This window comes from Papio anubis, chromosome 6 (assembly GCF_008728515.1).
Source record: "Papio anubis isolate 15944 chromosome 6, Panubis1.0, whole genome shotgun sequence".
Lineage (NCBI taxonomy): Eukaryota > Metazoa > Chordata > Mammalia > Primates > Cercopithecidae > Papio > Papio anubis.
In genome coordinates, this window is record NC_044981.1 from 125,858,902 (window position 1) to 125,879,958 (window position 21,057).

Here is a 21,057-nt window from a genome sequence, read left to right on the forward strand (position 1 = left end):
AAGATCACAAGAGACAATAGGTATATGAAAGCAGATGGAAAGATACTAAGAGGTGACAGAAAGATACTTTCTAAGGGAATAAAATATGATCAAAGAGCAAAATTAACTTACAATCTGTAAATCTGACACATTATGAGACTAAAGGATAAATATAGTATGTTAAAAATAACTTGGCTGGGCACAGTGGCTCACACCTGTAATCCCAGCACTTTGGGAGGCCGAGGTGGGCGGATCACCTGAGGTCAGGAGGTTGTGACCAGCCTGGTCAACATGGCGAAACCCTATCTCTACTAAAAATACAAAATTAGCTGGGCATGGTGGCACATGCCTGTAATCCCAGCTAGTCAGGAGGCTGACGCAGGATAACTGCTTGAACCCAGGAGGTGGAGGTGGCAGTGAGCGGAGATCGTGCCATTGCACTCCAGCTTGGGCAACAAGAGCAAAACTTCGTCTCAAAACAAACAAACAAACAAACAAAACTTAAACCACCTACTATACCAACAAAGGTTAGTGTGGCAGATTTTAAGTGACTATCAATTCTTCACAGGCCCTCCCATCAAGCGGTAGAGTCTATTTCCCACTCTTTGAATCTGGGCTGGCCTCGCAACTTGCTTTGCAACAGAGGGAATGCTGTGTGGCTTCCAAGTCCAGTTCTCAAGATGACTTACGGCTTTTGCTCTTGCCCTCTTGGAAACACACAACTGTTAAATGCAGAGACCTGGGCACACCTAGAGACACACGGCCTGGAAGACAACCAGCACTACCCACCAGACACACTGAACAAGGCCTAAGACTACCCAGCCCTAGTTAAGCCACCAGATGGCTGGAACCACATGGGTGGCCACAGGAAAGACCAAAAGAAGAACTGCTAGGGTAAGCCTGGTCCAAATTGCTGACTCACAGAATTGTGCGCAAATAAAATTGTTGTTTTAGGCCACTAAGTCCTGGGAGTTGTTCGTTATAACAGACAAAATAAGTGAAAGGAAAAATCTGGAGATACACGTAGAACTTGATTCATATCTCCCCTAGAAAGGAGTTTGATGTGGCCTGCAAAAATACAAATTATCTCTCTCCTCCAGTCGCCCAAGATGCTGAAAGAAGACCAAGGGCAAGACGGTGGCCCCAGTCCCTGCTGTCTTGAAGCAACAGGCCAAGAAAGTGATGAATCCCCTGTTTGAGAAAAGGCCTAAGAATTCTAACACTGGACAGGACATCCAGCCCAAAAGGGACCTCACCCGTTTTGTGAAATGGCCCCACTATGTCAGGCTGCAGCAGCAAAGAGCTACCCTCTGCAGGAGCCTAGAAGTGCCTCCTGTGATGAACCAGTTCACCCAGGCCCTGGGACCACCAAACAGCTGCTTAACGACATAAGCTGGCCCACAATACAGACCAGAGACTAAGCAAGAGAAGAAGCAGAGACTCGGCTCAGGCTGAGAAGAAAGCTGCTGGCAAAGCTGCTGCAAAGTGCAAAGTCCCCACTAAGAGACCACCTGTCCTTCAAGCTGGGGTTAACACCGTCACCACCTTAGTGGAGAAGAAGGCGGCTTAGCTGGTGGTGACTGCACATGACGTGGATCCCATTGAGCTGACTGTCTTCCTGCCTGCCCTGTCTCATAAAATGGGGGTCCCTGACTGCGCTGTCAAGGAAAGGGCAAGACTGGTCCACAGGATGACCCGCACCACCGTCACCTTCACACAGATTAACTCGGAAGACAAAAGGGCTTCGGTTAGGATGGTGGAAGCTATCAGGACCAATTGCAATGACAGATATGATGAGATTTGCCGTCACCGGGGGGTCAATGTCCTTGGTCCCAAGTCTGTGGCTCACACTGCCAAGCTGGAAAAGGCAAAAGCTAAAGAACCTACCACTAAACTGGATTAAATGTACACTGTTGAGTTTTCTGTATATAAAAATAATTAAAATAATACAAATTATCATTTAAATATATATAAATTAATAATATACACAACTCAAATGTTTGTATTTAAAATGTATTAATGTTAGATATATTAAAAAAATAAAATACTGGATGAGATCACCATCTTAATTTGAATAAAATCTATTACTTAGGGATGTATGTCCTCTGATTAAGTCCTCTCATCACAAAGTTGCTTTTAATAAGGTAGGTCTACTATGTGTGGAGGATTTAGAAAACATTTGGTATTCTTCAGACCCAGGCCAGGAAGCACCACAGCTGAGGAAAAGGGCGCTGCAGCTGCTGCCACAGGTTCCAGTCTGGGCTCACAGAGGACAGGTAATAGAAATACGTAAGGATGAGGATTTAATGAATATTTACTTAGGATCCTTTGTTTGGGGGTGCCATGTTTCAGTATGTACACTATAACTTTTTAAGACTAAAACAGAAAACAGGTACAATCATTTTACTAAAAACCATCCATAATAAATGTATCAGAAAAGGACTAGTTCATCTGAAACACATTATATTTATGCTGAAAATAATGCCATTTCACTCATCATTATTTCAGGTTTTTCTCTTCTTATATGACATTAAGTCATTTTAAATGATTATTTCTAATGTTAATGGGAACTTTCTAATACCGAATGAAAATCTTTTAAACTCAGAATTACATCTTTAATTCCTAAAATGAAAAACTCACAGGCCGAGAGCTCATGCCTGTAATCCCAGCACTTTGAGAGGCTGAGGAGGGTGAATCACTTGAGGTCAGGAGTTTGAGACCAGCCTGGCTAACATGGTGAAACCCCATCTCTACTAAAAATACAAAGATTAGGCCAGGCACAGTGGTTCATGCCTGTAATCCTAGCACTTTGGGAGGCCAAAGCAGGTGGATCACTTGAGGTTAGCAGTTTGAGACCAGCCTGGTCATGGTCAACATGGCGAAACCCCATCTCTACTAAAAATATAAAAAGTTAGCTGGGTACAGTGACATATGCCTGTAATCCCAGCTACTGGGGAGGCTGAGGCAGGAGAATCACTTGAACCCAGGAGGCGAAGGTTGCAGTGAGCCAAGATTGTACCACTGTGCTCCAGCCTGGGCTGGAGTTAAAAATTAGTTGGGTGTGGTGGTGCATGCCTTTAATTTCAGATACTCAGGAGGCTGAGGTGGGATAATTGTTTGAACCTGGGAGGTCGAGGTTGCAGTGAGCCAAGATTGTAGGGCCGGGCGCGGTGGCTCAAGCCTGTAATCCCAGCACTTTGGGAGGCCGAGACGGGCGGATCACGAGGTCAGGAGATCGAGACCATCCTGGCTAACATGGTGAAACCCCGTCTCTACTAAAAAATACAAAAAACTAGCCGGGCGCGGTGGCGGGCGCCTGTAGTCCCAGCTACTCGGAAGGCTGAGGCAGGAGAATGAAATGGAGGCGGGAGGCGGAGCTTGCAGTGAAGCAGAGGAGAATCGGCCACTGCACTCCAACCTGAGGCCAGGCTGAGACTCCGTCTCAAAAAAAAAAAAAAAAAGATTACACCTGCCTCCAGCCTGGAACGACAGTGTGAGAATATACCGCACCCAAAAGAAAAACTTATATATTTATTTAAATTTCAGAACACATTAATGTGAAGTGGGATTTTCTTTTTGTTTAACTTAAGAAAGTTATCGCTTAAAAGGCACTAATTCCACAGGCCATGCTCTGGGAATTTCAAATGGTATGTTTCACTGATATGCTGGTTCTTTAACATAGTCTGTATTTAAAGGGCCTTATCACTCAACATACTGTAGTGTTTCTGACTTGACTTTACAATTTCTAAAATGAAAAAGCTTTTTTTAAAAAAAAAAACCTGAGGGATATTTAAAGTGCAAAGTGTCTACTCTCAAGTCCTCAAGAGAACAAAAAGGGAGAAATATATTGTTTATTAACTTAAATAGTAGACATTCTCCTCTACTTGTTCTCCATCTGAAGGCTCCCGTTCGACATGTGGTGTGGAGACAAGGGCGACAGTCCTGAGAGGGTAGTGACCTGCCTGCCCATGGTCTCAACTGCCTAGTGGGACGGCTGAGTCAGGACCACATGCTCCTGACTCCTGCCAACCTATGGCAACAATCTTGCCGTATTCCATCTTTCTCTTGTCACTTTTCTGTTGGGAGAGGCCTAGAGAAAGTCTTCAAAATGTTAGGATAATACCTCCTGGGAAGGTTCCTTTTTCTCTCACAGAAATCAATCTTTCAAGAGGAGAAAGGTATGGGAACTTTCTTGATACCTCTTATTCCCTAGTAGTTTAATGCTCAAACACACAAACTTATATAGCTAAAATGGCAACAACATTATTCATACAAGCAACGCATGCCACACAGAGTTCGCTGTGAACTTGGGCAGAAGAGAATATCATGAGATTGCATCTGTTACCTGAGTGGGGCTCTGAAGACTGAAGTCTAAACCACAAGTAAACTCTGTATGATGCTCCACTGTTTCAAGGAGAAAGTCAGGCTTTGAAAAGTTCCAGAATCTATGAAGATAAACAAAAGGGAAGAATTTAAATGCTAAAACTACCAAAAAACTTATATTAAGAAAAAATAGATATTTGACATAGCCAAGATTTTATCCAAACAGGCTCAACCAATTCATAAATACAGAACCCCACTATTAAGCCCCACATAAAAAATCCTATAAGAAAAAAAAAGTGTACTCCATTCTATTATATAGAAAAAAAACCTAATTATTCATCAATCTACCCTTATAAAAGATTATTCTACTCCCATTAGTATACCTGGTAGGACAGAAGCTTAACAAGTTTTAATTTAAAATATGTTTTTATATTGCACAAGGACATGAGATGATAGTCAGTATGCTTTTGTAGCAATTTCTAAAAGCATTCATGGCTGTAAAATAAGGATACTGAATTAAATGAACGCTAACAAATTGTGATTTTAAATACGACTTCATTTCTCAACAAGTGACATGAAAGATCTTAGGCTTAATTTAAATTTCAATAGCAATTAGAATTCTTTGAAAAAAATCTGTTCTCTTATGAAAATCTCTGTAATTCTGAAATTATCTTTTTTCTTTTTTGAGGCATAGCCCTTCTTACAGATTCCACATCAATATAATTCCTAGAATCAAGAAAAACAGAAATGTATTTTCCTGAGCCAATATTATGTATTCTACTTAACCTCCATAGACTGAAAGTGGTAATATTTACCATAATCAAGCTCTCATTTGTACTGTGCAGACAAGAATTTGGCCCTGTTTTCAATACGTAACATAGTACTTTATTTCGAATGCTTTATTTGCTCATCATCTTTTTTATTTGACTCTAAACACACTATAAAAATGGCACTTTCAGGATCATATAGTCATATCCTAATTCAGCTTCTCTAATGATCTACAACATGGCACACTGAAGGTTTAACAGATCCCGTTGAAAGAGAGTAAATTCACAGAACCAAGAGCCATAGTTTGTTTAACCTGGTGGTATTATTTCCCTAATAAATACAGAGTTGGCCCTATTAAGCTTTGAAAAGGGTTGTTGCTATGGATAATCCACTGTGTGGGTACCAAAGAAACAATGAGTAAATAGCTCATTTATCAGATTACTGAAATCTACAAAATATTTGGGGAGAGTGACTTTACTTTTGAAAATCTGTCTGTTCAACCAAATGAGGGAACAAGCTGTACACATTCTCAGAAATCCTAATAGTGGTCTCCACTGTCTCTGCATATTTGTTTCTTTGAATTCTAGAGACAGTGAATTATATCAAAATCTAATTTTCTGGATCTCGATAATGTTTAGAGAAGCAAAAGTAAACATATAATTTTGTAATTTCATTTCTAAAACATGGTTATTCACTGATTTGCATTATTTGAAACAATAATCAAATGATTTTGCATGTGGCTACCATGTTCCAAAAAATACTCAAAATGATTTAAAAATAGGCATTTAATATGGCAAAAAATGAGTTAAAGGAAAATTAAGGGTAGGGAAGTAAGATGGCATCTGCAATGAGATTGGTACATTCCATGAAGTTCTATGTCCTTGACAGGGAAGGATCTCAAGATGCTAAGCTTTCTAGCAGCCAAAGAAAAAAGGGAGACAATCAAGACCCAAATGCTTGGTGTCCACAACCAAATTGTTCCTGGAAAGCTCAGAAGGAAATTCTCCCTTGGGAGTTCAGTGACAAGAAACCCAACATTTATGTAATAAGAACATCCTCAGCATCTGTGAGGAAACATACAGATGCTTTGCCAGCTGCTGCTTATGAGTGAATGGCATCACCCTAAAGGGCAGTTTAAAAGAATGAGTCTAAGGGAAAGTCAATTTGATGTCATCCAGGTATTTAACTCTCTGACTTCATTTGAAATTTAGATTTTATTTCAGCAGAATGGATAGACTAAATATTCTTTATGTAAACCATAAAAATTGGTTTCTTCTAGAACATAAGGATAATACAAAGCAACGAGAATTTTATACTCTCCTGATAAATTCCTGGAGTGCAGTTTCTGTTGTTTTGAGCCAGCTTAGGACAAAGCTGCACTGAGATAAGATAAGGTGGGCCTTATGAAAATTAAGATGCCTCACAAAGACACCTGGGTGCAGCTATCCATCTTCAGTCTGAAAGTGTGATGAGGGAAGTCACACTTTCAGGAGAACTGTGATTCTATTCAAAAGTCCATCTGAATTTGCTCTAATATACAGCTAATGGGTAGTCAAAGCCTCACAGAGTTCTACACCACAGAATCACAGACATAATTTTAACCTGGGAAAAACGATCCAGTATTTATCTGCATCTTGCAAAGAATTCATCAAAGAAAATACATGCTGAAACTCTTCTTTGGTGAAGGGAGGGTTAGTCTACTGAATGGCATAAAGACACTTCATTATACCATTTCACAGCTCTGGTAGAAATTATGCAACACACCAAGTGTATACATTATGGTACAAAAACTAAGAGAGGTTCATTTCCAACAGAATGGCTGACCTGGTTTCTAGATCAACATTTTAAAAACAACTAAAAACCCTGGAGGAAACATAAAAACAAACCACCACCATTAAAACTTCATTAAAGCATTAGTGAAGAACACTAATAGTGTAAAAACCAAGTAAAGTAAACAGTAAAAACCAAGTAAAGACTGGAACCCCGAGCAGTAAATGGAACAAGGAAGCCAGCTTTTGCCTTGAGAGGATTTGCTAAACAGAGACAACCTAAGCTTCAGATTTCTTCACCTCAGGGGGATCAGGAGTCAGGAACATTTTTTCAATCAATATTAATATGCAAAATTTAACAATAATTTTCAGTAGTGAAATATCAAAAATATTGTTAAATACGGTAAATTATACAAACTAAGTTGAGAAAACCAAATGCTAAACGGTATGTAAATACACTATAATTTATTATTCAATTGCTAATGGTTTTTTAATAACAAAATAAATATATGTATTTCTTTCCCCATTCTCACTCTCTAATTAGCAACCACTGTTAACAGTTTCATGAGTATACTTCCAGAGTTTTTCTATGTATCTCTATTCAAGTTTCACCTGGAAAGAGTGAGTTGAAAGGAGGAGGAGCTAACAGGAAGAAAGCGGGTGTTTCTCCAAGTTTTCTCAAGTTTGCAATTAAGGGAGTGGGCATGGTCTCTCCTTGCAACCTTCTTCTGGATTCAAGCACCCCATAAGTGCTATATATCCAAGGGCCTTCATGCATATATCGCGTAAGTAAAATGGGCTCCTTTTTGCTGGGAGAAGTCATACTATAATATATCATTAAGTGGTCAAATAAGGCACATTATTCTGAAGTGAAATGTTTGTTTTGATCCAGCACATATACTACTTGGTGCCTTTTTGTCTCTTTGCTGATGAAATCATTGACTATTTAATCTCCCTCATGGGAAGTAAATATACTGAATAAGTCTTCAATGATTAAAAATATTACAGAACTGTAGGAACATTTTTCATTTAAATCGTTATGTCATAATGTCTTGGTTGAGTTATTTTTTGCTTTTTGGTTCCACAATTCTTGAACAATTTAAGTATACAGCACTATATTACATCTCTCTTCTTTAAACATTTTATTATCACTTTTATTTTTTTGAGATGGAGTCTCGCTCTGGCGCCCAGGCTGGAGTGCAGCGGCGCGATCTCAGCTCACTGCAACCTCCGCCTCCTGGGTTCAAGTGATTCTCCTGCCTTCGCCTCCTGAGTAGCTGAGATTACAGGCGCATGCCACTACGCTCAGCTAATTTTTGTATTTTTAGTAGAGACGGGGTTTCACTATGTTGGTCAGGCTGGTCTCGAACTCCTGCCCGCCTCGGGATCCCAAAGTGCTGGGATTAGAGGCGTGAGCCACCGCTCCCAACCTATTATTACTTTTTTTGGAGACAGTGAAATCATAGGTCCCTGGCAGCCTCAAACTCCTGGCCTCAAGCAATCTCCCTACCCCAGCCTCCCAAACAGCTGGGACTACAGGTGGGTACCACTATGCATGGCTCCTCATAGTCTGTATTAAATAAAATGTCAAAATCATTTCAACGATTAAGCTAAAATTACTTACTTTCTACTTTAACCAAATGTAATTTGAAATCTCTATACTAACACTTGAAATTTAGCCAACAGATGAATTCAGCAGAAGGTTTAAAATATTTTTTTAAAGTTCTTTCTTTTCCTTTTCTGTACTCAACTTATGAGTTAGTCACAAATTACTTGTAAGTCTTTCCTTACTATGAGAAAGGGACAATGTTCTGGCTATTTTTCAATGCCTTTCATGTACGTTAATTTTTGTTGTGTTTTTATAATTTTAAGCAAATTGCACTATTATACTCCCCTCCATTTGCAGTACTTGGGCACAGTAGTCTCTAGAGCAAGTAGCAAAAATGTAACTACACTTACTTTCACCTCATTTAGTTACTCATTCATTCAAAAATTTAGTCCTTCCATGTGCCAGGTAGGTGGTAAGCACCATATGCAAGACAGACATGGCCTCAGCCCTCCTGTGCAGCTCATAGTTCAGTGAGATCAACTGACATGTTTTTAAAAATCACCAAAACACAAATGTAATGACAACTGACAAGTGCCCCAAAAAGACAATGCAGGACGACTTAAGAGGATGTCCTGAGGAAGTGACATCTGAACTGCAAATCTGAAGGTTGAGGAGTTAGCCTGGGAGAGAACAGAAGAGCAGCTTGTCCCTTGTCTGCAAGGAGCCTGACAGTGTGTGACCAGGCAGGCCCATGAAGCTGGCACAGGGAAAGGGAAGAATGTTCCAGGACATAAACAGGGCCAGGTCAAACAGGTCTTGTAGGTCGTTCGAAGAATTTGGGATTTTCTCTTTCAGAAAACAAAGAAAAAAAAACCACTGAAGGATTTTAAGCAGCAACTTAAATTTGTGTGGTCAGTTTATTTTAAAGCATTTTAATAAACATTTTTCATTTAGAAAAGTTCTAAATTTACAGATAACTTGTGAAGATAGTAAAGGAGGGGTCCCATACACCTCAACAGCCAGGTTCTCCTACTGTTAACATCTTGTCTATGGTCAGCTTTGCCTTCAAAGGTGTCTCTGGCCACAGTGAGAAGAATGGACTTGAGGGCTTGAGTGGGTAGGGGAAGATCAGTGGTCCAAAAAGAGATCATAGCAGCTTGGACTTAAGGTACTGACCGTGATGATGAAGAAAAGCTGATGGACTGGAGATTTATTTAGGCAGAAGAATTAATACAACCTGGTGATTAATGGAACAGAAGACATAAAAAAAGATTCTCATGTTTCTTGCTTCATTCATAATACTCATAATACTTCCATGCATTTATTTATTTCTTAATACAAATCTCTCCTCCTTTAATAGGCAATAAACTCCTTGAATTCAGGGACAGTGTCCTATTCTTCTTTGTATCTCTTGCATGTATAAAAATGTCTGACACACGGTCAACCAAAGAATGTATGGACACTCATGAATGAATGAATGAGCAAATAAATATACAATGGGTATAATTATTCTCATTTCAAAGGTGAAGACAATATGGTCCAGGAAATTAAGCAATCCATGGTTATACAGCTAATAAATGGCAGCCCCAAAACACAGACCCTCCTGACATCATGTCTAGTACTTTTTCTACTAAAAAAGATGGCACCATACATTTTTTTCTCTAGGCCTAGGTCATGCCAGAAAATTTTAAATATAGGTGGGCAGGATCTAGAATTCTTCAGGCAGTTTTGATTAACACCCTGAAAGTTCAAATAGGCCTGGACCAAGTCAAGTATTCCCCAAACTCTTCAAACAACAGAAAGAATTTCATAAGCCAAAGCCCATGCATGCCAAGAGCCCATTAGTCAGCCACTTACAATCAAAACCCTAAGGAAATTATGAGCCAGAATACATCTGAACTACCATGGCAAGGACTTCAGGAATTTTATTTTCTCTCTTCTAATATTTCTTACATGCACGTACTGCATCCTCTAGTCTACTGTGCTGTCTCTTTCTAACTTATGTATCACTCACCTCTCTTTCTGTAACCAATCAGATTTCCATTCTTTTGCAGTGAACCCCCTAAAGAACATATGGACTCACAGGCCTATTTCTTTATGATCTGTATCACTTTTGGAAGGGATTAAACAACAGAAGTGGTCGGGCATGGTAGCTCATGTCTGTAATCCCAATACTTTGGGAGGGCAAGGCAGGTGGATCACTTGAGGTCAGGAGTTCAAGCCCAGCCTGAGCAACATGACAAAACCCTGTCTACCAAAAATACAAAAATTAGCCAGGCATGGATGGTGGTGGATGCCTACAGTCCCAGCTACTTGGGAGGCTGAGGCAGGAGGATCATTTGAACCCAGGAGGTAGAGGCTGCAGAGAACTGTGACCTGCAGTGAGCCTTAGCAACAGAGTGAGACTCTGTCTCAAAAAAGTTGTTGGCTAGCAAAACAGTTTTATAGAGTTAAGCTATTCAATCACTGAAAAATGTTGTGGGGCTGGTGCCAGTGGCTCCACGCCTCTTCAACTTGCTGAGGCTGGTGGGGTGGATCCGCGAGGTCAAAGAGATCGAGAGACAAGCATCCCACAGCCCAGCATGGTGAAACCCAGGTCTCTACTAAAAATACAAAAATTAGCTGGGGGTGGTGGCGTATGCATGTAGTCCCAGCTACTCGGGAGGTTGAGGCAGGAGAATCACTTGAACCCGGGAGGCGGAGGTTGCAGTGAGCTGAGATTGTGCCACCGCACTCCAGCCTAGCAACAGAGTGAGACTCTGTCTCAAAAAAAAAAAAAAAAAAAAATTATTAATGATAACATTCATTTATTTGCATGGTTTGATTAAAAATTGTTTTTTGGTTTTGGAACTTGTACTAATAATAACAAAAATAAAGTTTAAAACAGAAAAAAAACCTAACTACCTGCTAAATGAAGAATACATGATCAATTGCGAAAAATTACTGAACAATTTTCAAAGATGTCTCTCGGAATGCTCAATCACTAATATCCAGAAACCCCACATTTACAAACTTTGAAGGTTACATATGATAAAATTCCAGACTTAAGCTTCCCTCTCAAAATGAGTCCATCACAATATTTCATCTAAAACTCTAATCAGATCAATATTTTAGAGGAGCAGACTTTACTTCATCACAATAAACATTAAGCCTGGGAACCACATACCACAAAGCCTAGGGTACTTGGACAAATTAATGAAAATCATCAGGCTGATGGAAGGCCTGCTCTGAGAGTATTTATGGCAGAGATCCACAGGGATGCAGGATGACTTTCTGAAGAATGCCACATCTCAGTAAGAGGAGATAAAGGAAAAGAGTCAAAACTCCTCTGTGGTTTGTGTATTGCTTACTGGTACAAATCAAAGAATCATGAAATGACTTTTGCAATACAGTTTCAAATAAATACTTGACTAAAAAAGAAAGAAAACTGGAAGAACTCTACTCATGAAATAGTATCACTATCTTAGGAATAAGAATAGTCTGTGTATATCTGAAGAGTAACTAGCAGCACCAAAATGTGGCCACCTAGAGCAAAAGAGCATTTCACCGATGGATAATGTGACCACACAGCGTTGCTTTAGAACTTCACCCCATACCTAAATGTTGACAATCATTAAGCCTACAGCAGCTGCCTATGCTTTGGTCATTTATTAGCAACATTACCATGAAAAACTTAATGTCCTCATCTCTGCAGCTAAGCATTTATGAATAAACCCACTCAGGCCGTCATGTAATGGAATGTCCGCATTGCTTACGACGATCTCCTTTATTTAACAACTCTCTCCTCAGCAGACGGTGGACACAGTGATGGGGGTGTGGAGGGGGAGAAGACAGACACCGACAAAGAGAGAAAAAAACAGAGACAGAGCAGACCAAATAACTCTGTTCCTTTTCTTGTAAATGGACATGCAAGCTTGAGGAAAAAAAAAGAAAAAAAACCAGCTTGCAGGACGAGGAGGAATGACAAAGTCAGCTGTACAGTTTCAGTGCCTTCCACAGGCCGCACTGCGCACAGTGCTCCTGCCTTTGGGCTCTGAGGGACCCCACCGTCTGAGAAATATTTCCCTGTTTACATTTAAGCTATCTAACGATGGTGTCTGTTTTACACATGTGTGCACAGACACACATACTGTAAATACAGTCGAGAAAGATAAGGGACTCTGCTGAATTTTATTTAGGATGAAAATAGATGAATAATTACAGTTTTTTATTCTCCATATGGTTCGTTCCATTAAGTCCAATCTCTAAGAATTCCATCTTAGAATATTTAGTGTTGCCACACTCTAGGGTTTCCGGACAGGCCTCAAAGGGTGCATTATTCATCCTTGTGCTCTCTGGGAACTGTGTAAACTACTACCAGCTGACTGGCAGTACCCAGTTGGTCTAAGTAAATAGGCTTACTATGTGTGCAAATAATGGAGAGAGGGAAAGACAGGTTTTCTGCTCAATTATCCTTTTCTTAAAAACTGTAATTGCACAGATTAGAGTCAACTAATTCTACAAGGTTTATAACAGAAAACAGCAGCTTCCTGCTGTACTTTCTCAATCTTTCACCTCAGAGGCAATCACTCTAAATTCTTTTAGTTGCTTCTTCTGATATTTTACTCTCTATTTCTAAATAATATGCTCATGGAGCTCATTTATTTTGTCATTTTCAGATATTATCTTTTGACTTCCTACTCTGAAAAATGAGAAAAAAAAATATCTACATTTAAAAATACAAATACATGCAACAAAATCTACTCAGTTGCCTTACTGAAACCGCACAATAGGATTTTTTAAAAAGTATGATGCAAATTAACTGACAAAGTCCATAAATTTTCTGTAGGAACTAATCAGCAGAATTCAAAGTTCAAAGCAGTGACTTACACTGCATTAAGCTAAGGCTTAACATTCCTCGCTCCTTTTAGATTTATCTATTTATTCATGTGCTTGCATTCGGTTATGAATTAGACATGGATCTGGTTTGATTCTTAAAGAAAAATGTTAGTAACAAATAATTCTGAAAATGCTCTGCAGTTATAAGGCAAGCTATTTAAAATCAAAAGTCTTACAAGTTTCTTTCCAATTAATGTATGTTGTTTCATTTTATAGGAAATTATTTTCATTTTCATCTGGTACTTAACTTACAAAAGTATACTTCACTTCATGAAAAGATCTTTCCAGTATGATAGTAATTAACACAAGCATCTTCTAATTTAAATAAGTCAAATGGAAAAACTCTTTTGGGACATATTAAAAAACTAACATATCAGCAAACTTGGGAGTTATTGCTTCATATATCCAAATATGTATCTTAACCCAAAGGTATAGGAAGCTTAGAGATTTATCAGTATATTGCATATTACAATTGATTTGAAGAAAAAAATAAAAATGTTTATCTGTCACTTTAGTTAACAATCAGGAAATACGATGGTTCCAAATGTGCTAAATACTAACATTCTATTAGTTAGTTAGTGCTGACTTAACTACAATTGAACAGCAAGTTTTCTCCTTGGAAAAGATTTTGCATTCCAACAGGACTTTTCACCTTAAATTGTTTTATTAATGACTGCTTCAGAAATATTTAACGCGGAAACCATATTAAAATACAAGTGTTTGAGCTTCTACAGTCAGAGTGACCAAAGGATATCACAATTTTTCATTTAATTCAAATTCACTTACATGTATAAACATGTACTTAGTATATCCACATCCCAGGAGTCAGGGACAAAACAATAAAACAGAGAAGTCCTACCCTGTCAGGCAATGTGCTTTATTAACACAGAATAAATTCAGTACTAAAATATCCTTGCAAGGATTACACACATCGGGGAATGCAAATATTCCCGTTCTTAAAAGGAAACCAAAGACAACTATTAAGATGCTTTTCTAAAGTCATTGGTGAGGTGTGGTGAACCTGTCTCACAAAGTGAGAAACGGCGATAGGGTTACAAAGACATTTCTAGCCAAGATATCTGAAGGCACAGAACATTTTAAAAATCTCTGATCATCCTAAGAATTTAACTGTAGTTCCTGCTAATGTTAACAATCAGTATCATATCATTAGCCACATGATTTCTTGTGGTTTGATGAACAACAGTAGAGGAATTAAAAACAACTATCTTAAAAGATGAGGTAAAATGATCATCTGAAGCTGCATGGCAGCTCATATTCAGCCACATTTCTTATCTGTTTACTCTGACTGACCTTTTTTTGTTGGTAAGGGGGACTAGGTAAAGTTGAAATGAAAGGTTTGTGAGGCAGAGTACATATTCAACTATACTATCTATTTACTTTGGCTGACCTTTTTTTAAGGGGAAGGGGAAGAAAGAGAAGTATCTGCCTGTGGAAATCTCTGTGCTAATAAACATAAGGATCAAAAAAGCCCATCAGCCACACCAAAGTTAAGACACTTACTAGATAAGGGCAAATCCCATGAGAGTAGCTGTGACAAAGATAAAAGGTATTTCTGCATCCTCTACTTTAAGATTTTAAATTTACTACAGTCCAATTAAAAATCATTTTCTCACTTAACACAATATAATAAAGCTAGTTATCTTATTCTACAATTAAACTGATATCATTAAATAATAACATTAACTAGAAGGTATCTCAGGCTCTTATTTTGCATGAGTAAATACAGCTTGCTTTTTTCTCAAGTGTTTTTATTTTGAAAATTACCAACCCACAGTAAACCTCAAAGAATAAAATGAACACCCATATGTCCTTTGCCTAGTTTACTAACTGTTAAAATTTTGCCACATTTGTTTTATCTTTCTCTCTCTACACATATGCATATGAAGGAATATTTTTGCTGAACCATTTAAAAATAAACTGCAGACATCATAACTTGTCTTTGTCATTTTGCTGGTTTTCAGCAATTTTGATCAGAAATATAAGAACATATTTACAGTGACATGACAACAAGAATAAAGTCTGAAGAATATATATGGGAATAAAAAATAAAATTCTGAGTGCCAGATATGGGCCAGGTACTATGGGAACAGCCTTGCATATATTGATATTTAAATATCATAACAGTACATCTTATGACTGAGGAAACAAAGGCTTAGGGAGGTTAAGTCACTTTATAAGAGATCAAATATAACCAAATTACATTAATTATATATTAAGTAATATATAATTAAATTATAACATAGCTAGTAATGGCAAATTCAGGATTTTAAGCTGTATCTCTTTCTCTATTACATCATGCTGCCTCCTTATGAAATAATTTTTTCAACAAATGTGTGTGGGTAATACATAACAATTTAGGGGAAAATTTCTAAATAGGTTGAAATGAAGTAGAAGTGGTCACCTGGTAACAGGTTTTGTTTGTTTGTTTTTGTTTGTTTTTTTCAAGATAGGGTCTCACTCTGTTGCCCAGGCAGGAGTACAATGGCAAACATGGCTCACTGCAGCTTCCATCTGCTGGGCTCAAGAGATCCTCCTGCCTCAGCATCCTAAGTAGCTGAGATCACAGGTGTGTGCCACCATACGTGGCTAATGTTTTAATTTTGTAGAGGTAGGGTCTCATCATGTCATCCAGGCTGGTCTCAAACTCCTGGGCTCAAGAAATTTTCCCACCTTGGCCTCCCCAAGTGCTGGGAATACAGGCATAAGTCACTGCGCTTAGCCCCTCTGGGAACAGATTTGAATCAAATGCCCAAACATATTCAACTTTGTATGGTGTAACCATTATCCTGGTTCACGCTGCACCATATTCACTAGGTTCACTCTCCTACTTCACCTTCACAGTGCAATGAAAATTCCTATTCACAAAGCTCCTTAGTGACTGTAAGCAATATAATTATGTTATTAATGTAATGCTAGGTAACATATGAATGATTAATATCTTAACTCTCCCTAAAGTACTTACATTTTAAAATGGGAAACATTATTACTACTAGTATTCTCATTTAAAACATCTGCTATTTTTTTGAGCTCTTACTATGTGCCAGAGTATTTACAGATACTACTTCATTTAATCCTCTGAACATCCCAGCAAGGTAGATCACAGTTCATTTCCCATATTTCACAGCTAGTAAATAGAGGAGTCAGCTTATCACTTCAAGTATGACTCACTCAAAGGTCTACATGCTCACCCCACTACGTAATAGATGTCTAATCTATAGAACGTTCCTAAATATCTCCAAAGAACAGGGATGTGGAGGGACAGAGCTGATTCTAGATAACTTCCTACGCCCAATTTGTACTTCTCTTTCACCTCCCAGGAGCAGAGGACAACAAAAGGCTAGATGGGACTGCTTCCTCTTGCTGCTGTAAAATAAAAATTATTACCTCACCCTTGAAGACTAAAGCTGAAATGGCCTCAAGCCCAATGAGACAGCCTTCCGTCACCACCCATTCTAGCCTTAATAATGACAAACGTAGCAAACACTTACATAGTACTTACTATGTGCCAGCATTTGTGTATATTAGCTCTTCTGAAGCAGAAGCAGCTTTCCAGACCCTAAAGAAGGCCCTAACCCAAGCCCCAGTGTTAAGCTTACCAACTGGGCAAGACTTTTCTTTATACGTCACAGAAAAAAAACAGGAATAGCTCTAGGAGTCCTTACACGGGTCCGAGGGACCAGCTTGCAACCCGTGGCATACCTGAGTAAGGAAACTGATGTAGTGGCAAAGGGTTGGCCTCATTGTTTACGGGTAGTGGTGCAGTAGCAGTCTTAGTATCTGAAGCAGTTAAAATGATACAGGGAAGAGATATTACTGTGTGGACATCTCATGATGTAAACGGCATATTCACTGCTAAAGGAGACTTGTGGCTGTCAGACAACCGTTTGCTTAAATATCAGGCTCTATTAAATGAAGGGCCAGTGCTGTGACTGCATACTTCAGCAACTCTTAACCCAGCCATGTTTCTTCCAGACAATGAAGAAAAGATAGAATATAACTGTCAACAGATGATTGATCAAACCTACGCCACTCAAAGGGACCTTATAGAGGTTCCCTTGACTGACGCCTACCTCAACTTGTATACGATGGAAGTTCCTTTGTAGAAAAAGGACTTTGAAAAGTGGGGTATGCAGTGGTCAGTGATAATGGAATACTTGAAAGTAACCCGCTCGCTCCAGGAACTAGCGTTCAGCTGGCAGAACTATCAGCCCTCACTCGGGCACTAGAATTAGGAGAAGAAAAAGGGTATATATATATACAGACTCTAAGTAGGCTTACCTAGTCCTCCATGCCCATACAGCAATATGGAGAGAAAGGCAATTCCTAACTTCTGAGGGAACACTTACCAAACATCAGTAAGCCATTAGGAGATTATTATTAGCTGTACAGAAACCTAAAGAGGTGGCAGTCTTACACTGCCGGGGTCATCAGAAAGGAAAGGAAAGGGAAATAGAAGGGAACTGCCAAGCGGCTATTGAAGCCAAAAGAGCCGCAAGGCAGGACCCTCCATTATAAATGCTTATAGAAGGACCCCTAGTATGGGGTAATCCCCTCTGGGAAACCAAGCCCCAGTACTCAGCAAGAGAAATAGAAAGGGGAACCTCACGAGGACATAGTTTCCTCCCCTCAGGGTGGCTAGCCACGCAAGAAGGGAAAATACTTTTGCCTGCAGCTAACCAATGGAAATTACTTAAATCCCTTCACCAGACCTTTCACTTGGGTATTGATAGCACCTATCAGATGGCCAAATCATTATTTACTGGACCAGGCCTTTTCAAAACTATCAAGCAGATAGCCAGGGCCTGTGAATGTGCCAAAGAAATAATCCCCTGCACTGCAGGCCATACATTTCAATCCCTGTATCTTTAACCTCCTTGTTAGGTTTGTCTCTTCCAGAATCAAAGATGTAAAACTATAAATGTTTCTTCAAACGGAGCCCCAGATGCAGTCCATGACTAAGATCTACTGAGGACCCTTGGACCGGCCTGCTAGCCCATGCTCCAATGTTAATGACATCGAAGAAACCCCTCCCAAGGAAATCTCAACTGCACGACCCTTACTATGCCCCAATTCAGCAGGAAGCAGTTAGAGCAGTCGTCAGCCAACCTCCCCAACAGCACTTGGGTTTTCCTGTTGAGAGTGGGGACTGAGAGACAGGACTAGCTGGATTTCCTAGGCCGACTAAGAATCCCTAAGCCTAGCTGGGAAGGTGACCATATCCACTTTCAAACACGGGGCTTGCAACTTAGCTCACACCCCACCAATCGGGTAGTAAAAAGAGCTCACTAAAATGCTAACTAGGTAAAAACGGGAGGTAAAGAAATAGCCAGTCATCTATCACTTGAGAGCACAGGGGGAGGGACAATGATTGGGATATAAACCCAGGCATTCGAGCCAGCAACGGCTACCCGCTTTGGGTCCCCTCCCATTTTATGGGAGCTGTTTTCACTCTATTAAATCTTGCAACTGCAAATAAATAAATAAAATAAAATAAAAAGCTTGTGTTACAAATATTAGCCATCCAGAGAATCTAAAGGTAGTATCTGTATAGTTATCAGTGCTAAAAATTAAACAGGTTATTGCTGGTCTTATATCTGAAATCTTTTTCTTCATGTTAAAATGGTTTTCTGACACTAAAAATATCATCAATCCAATCAGATTTAAAATTCTTCAGAGGATAAATTTAACTCATATCACGTGGAGTAAAAATCCACCAAAAACGCACCTTTTCTGACCTTTCCAATCAGTAGTCACCGCATTCAAATAATGAGACTAGACTCACATAGGCATTAGAACGATTAAAGTCTTATTCTTGACATGTGTTGAAAATTACAAATATACATACATGTAATATAGTCAAAAGTGAAGGGTTTTCAAATGATTTTGGCTTCCTTTTCTATTTATTTTTCTTGTTACAAGAAAGTCTTCGATAATCTTATATTGGAATACACAATCACTAGCCTCCAGTTACATTCAGTATGGAGCTGAAACAGTAATTTAGTAGCTACAATATATGTTAAAATTAAAATTATAATTCTAAAAAGATGATGTTGCTTTTATATACTGCCTGTGAAGCAATGCTCCACTTCATAGTTGGAAAATGTTCACCAATTTTTCAAGAAAAAGGAGAATGCCAGGTTTCTGGCTTGTTTGAATAGGGATAAGGTTCCCATTAACTGAGATAAATAACACAGATAAACAAGCAAAGAAGGAGTTCAGTGTGAGATTCCTGTTTGGACACTCAGGTGCCTGTGTTCAGATACAGCAGAATATGCAGGCCTAAGGCTCTCAAGAAAGGCCAGACCTGGAAGAAGGGGCTAGAATTATCATTTAGAATGGGCATGTACAAAAAAGTTCTAAACCAAAGGGAGATGACCAAGTTTAAGGGGAAGGGAAGGAGATTCTATCATGAACCCTAAGAAGGAAGGGTCAGAGGAGAGTAAAACAAATAAACAAAAAAGAACATGGAATCCCTAGGATAAGGAGTTTCCAGAAGGGAAGGTATGATCGACAGTGTAAAACAGAAAAAGGTTCAGCATGACAAATGCTGACGAGTGGACTAGATTTGGTTTTACAGAGGTCGCCAGTGGTTTTTGCCAGAGCAATTTCAGTAAAGAAGTAGGGACTGAAGCCAGTTGTGCCATTAGGAAGAACTGTAAGTGCCTATGCCTATAAACTTTCAAAGGTCTACAAAATGCCTGAGAGCTGAACATTTAAATTAAACTTTTAAAATAATTAAATTTAAAATTAATAAATTAACATTACTAATTGATAAACCTGGCACTCAGAAACATTTCATTCCACTTGGAAACAATTTCTAGGTTAGGGTTGTTTTTTTTTTTTTACTTCACATGAATTCCTTAGCAAGCGTAATGATTGCCAAAAAATCATAATCAATCATAAGTGAGTTACTCAATGCAAATCACTTCAAAAGCAAAAGCCACAAATCTTTTCAAAATAATTAACCTTATTTAATCAGTGATGCGGATCCATTGTATAGGTTCAAGTGATCCAGGGTAAGACCTCCAACATAGAGTACCCTGGGACAGTGAAGACCTTAAAATGGCCCTGGTGAATGGAAGCTTATGGGGACACTAAAAGCTTGGCTAAGAAAAAAAGAGAGATGTAAGAGAGGAGTTAAAGTCAAATGCAGGATGAAGCAAAATGTTACAGGCTGAGGAAAAAGTCACCAGAGATTTGGACACTAAAGATATAGAGAGATATGGGGGGAGAAGAGGTCGCTTCACGGCGTAAAGTCCTGAAGAAAACAAGTATGAGGGATCAACAGCATGCATGTCTAAGGGTTCTAAATAACAGGAGGAATGAAGAAGTACAGATTTAGAGAAAATCCGCAGGCCTAGAAATTAAGATAATTTGTGCTTGAGTCCCACAATTATTATTATTATTTTAAAGGTAAGATCTTTTGCTGAATGTGCAGGGAATAGGGTTGGGAAGATGGCTTTAGAAGAGAGGCAAAGGGCCAGGAGTGGCGGCTCACGCCTATAATCCCAGCACTTTGGGAGGCTGTGGTGGGCAGATCGCTTGAGGTCAGTTCGAGACCAGCCTGACCAATATGGTAAAACCACGTCTCTACTAAACATACAAAGATTAGCTGGGGGTGGTGGTGTGTGCCTGTAGTCCTAGATAGTCAGGAGGCTAAGGTGGGAGAATCACTTGAACCTTGGAGGTGGAGGTTACAATGAGCCAAGATCGCACAAGTACACTGCAGCCTGGGTGACAGCGAGACTGTCTCAAAAAAAAAAAAAAAGA

General features: G+C 39.1%; 1 protein-coding gene across 3 annotated transcripts in view; it reads right to left on the bottom strand.

The window, feature by feature from the left end:
• PEX7 (peroxisomal biogenesis factor 7) overlaps nucleotides 1–21,057 on the bottom strand; it is a 93,258-nt gene that overhangs the window by 14,440 nt on the left and 57,761 nt on the right. For 2 of the 3 annotated variants that reach the window (XR_001902133.3, XM_003898124.5), the window contains one exon: nucleotides 4,325–4,424. The exons of the other annotated variant lie outside the window; for it this stretch is intronic. Coding sequence is in view for 1 of the 2 variants with exons in the window: in XM_003898124.5 (XP_003898173.1) it covers nucleotides 4,325–4,424 (100 nt within the window). In the remaining variant the exon portion in view is untranslated. The remainder of the gene's footprint in view (nucleotides 1–4,324; nucleotides 4,425–21,057) is intronic. 3 annotated transcript variants of the gene reach the window in all.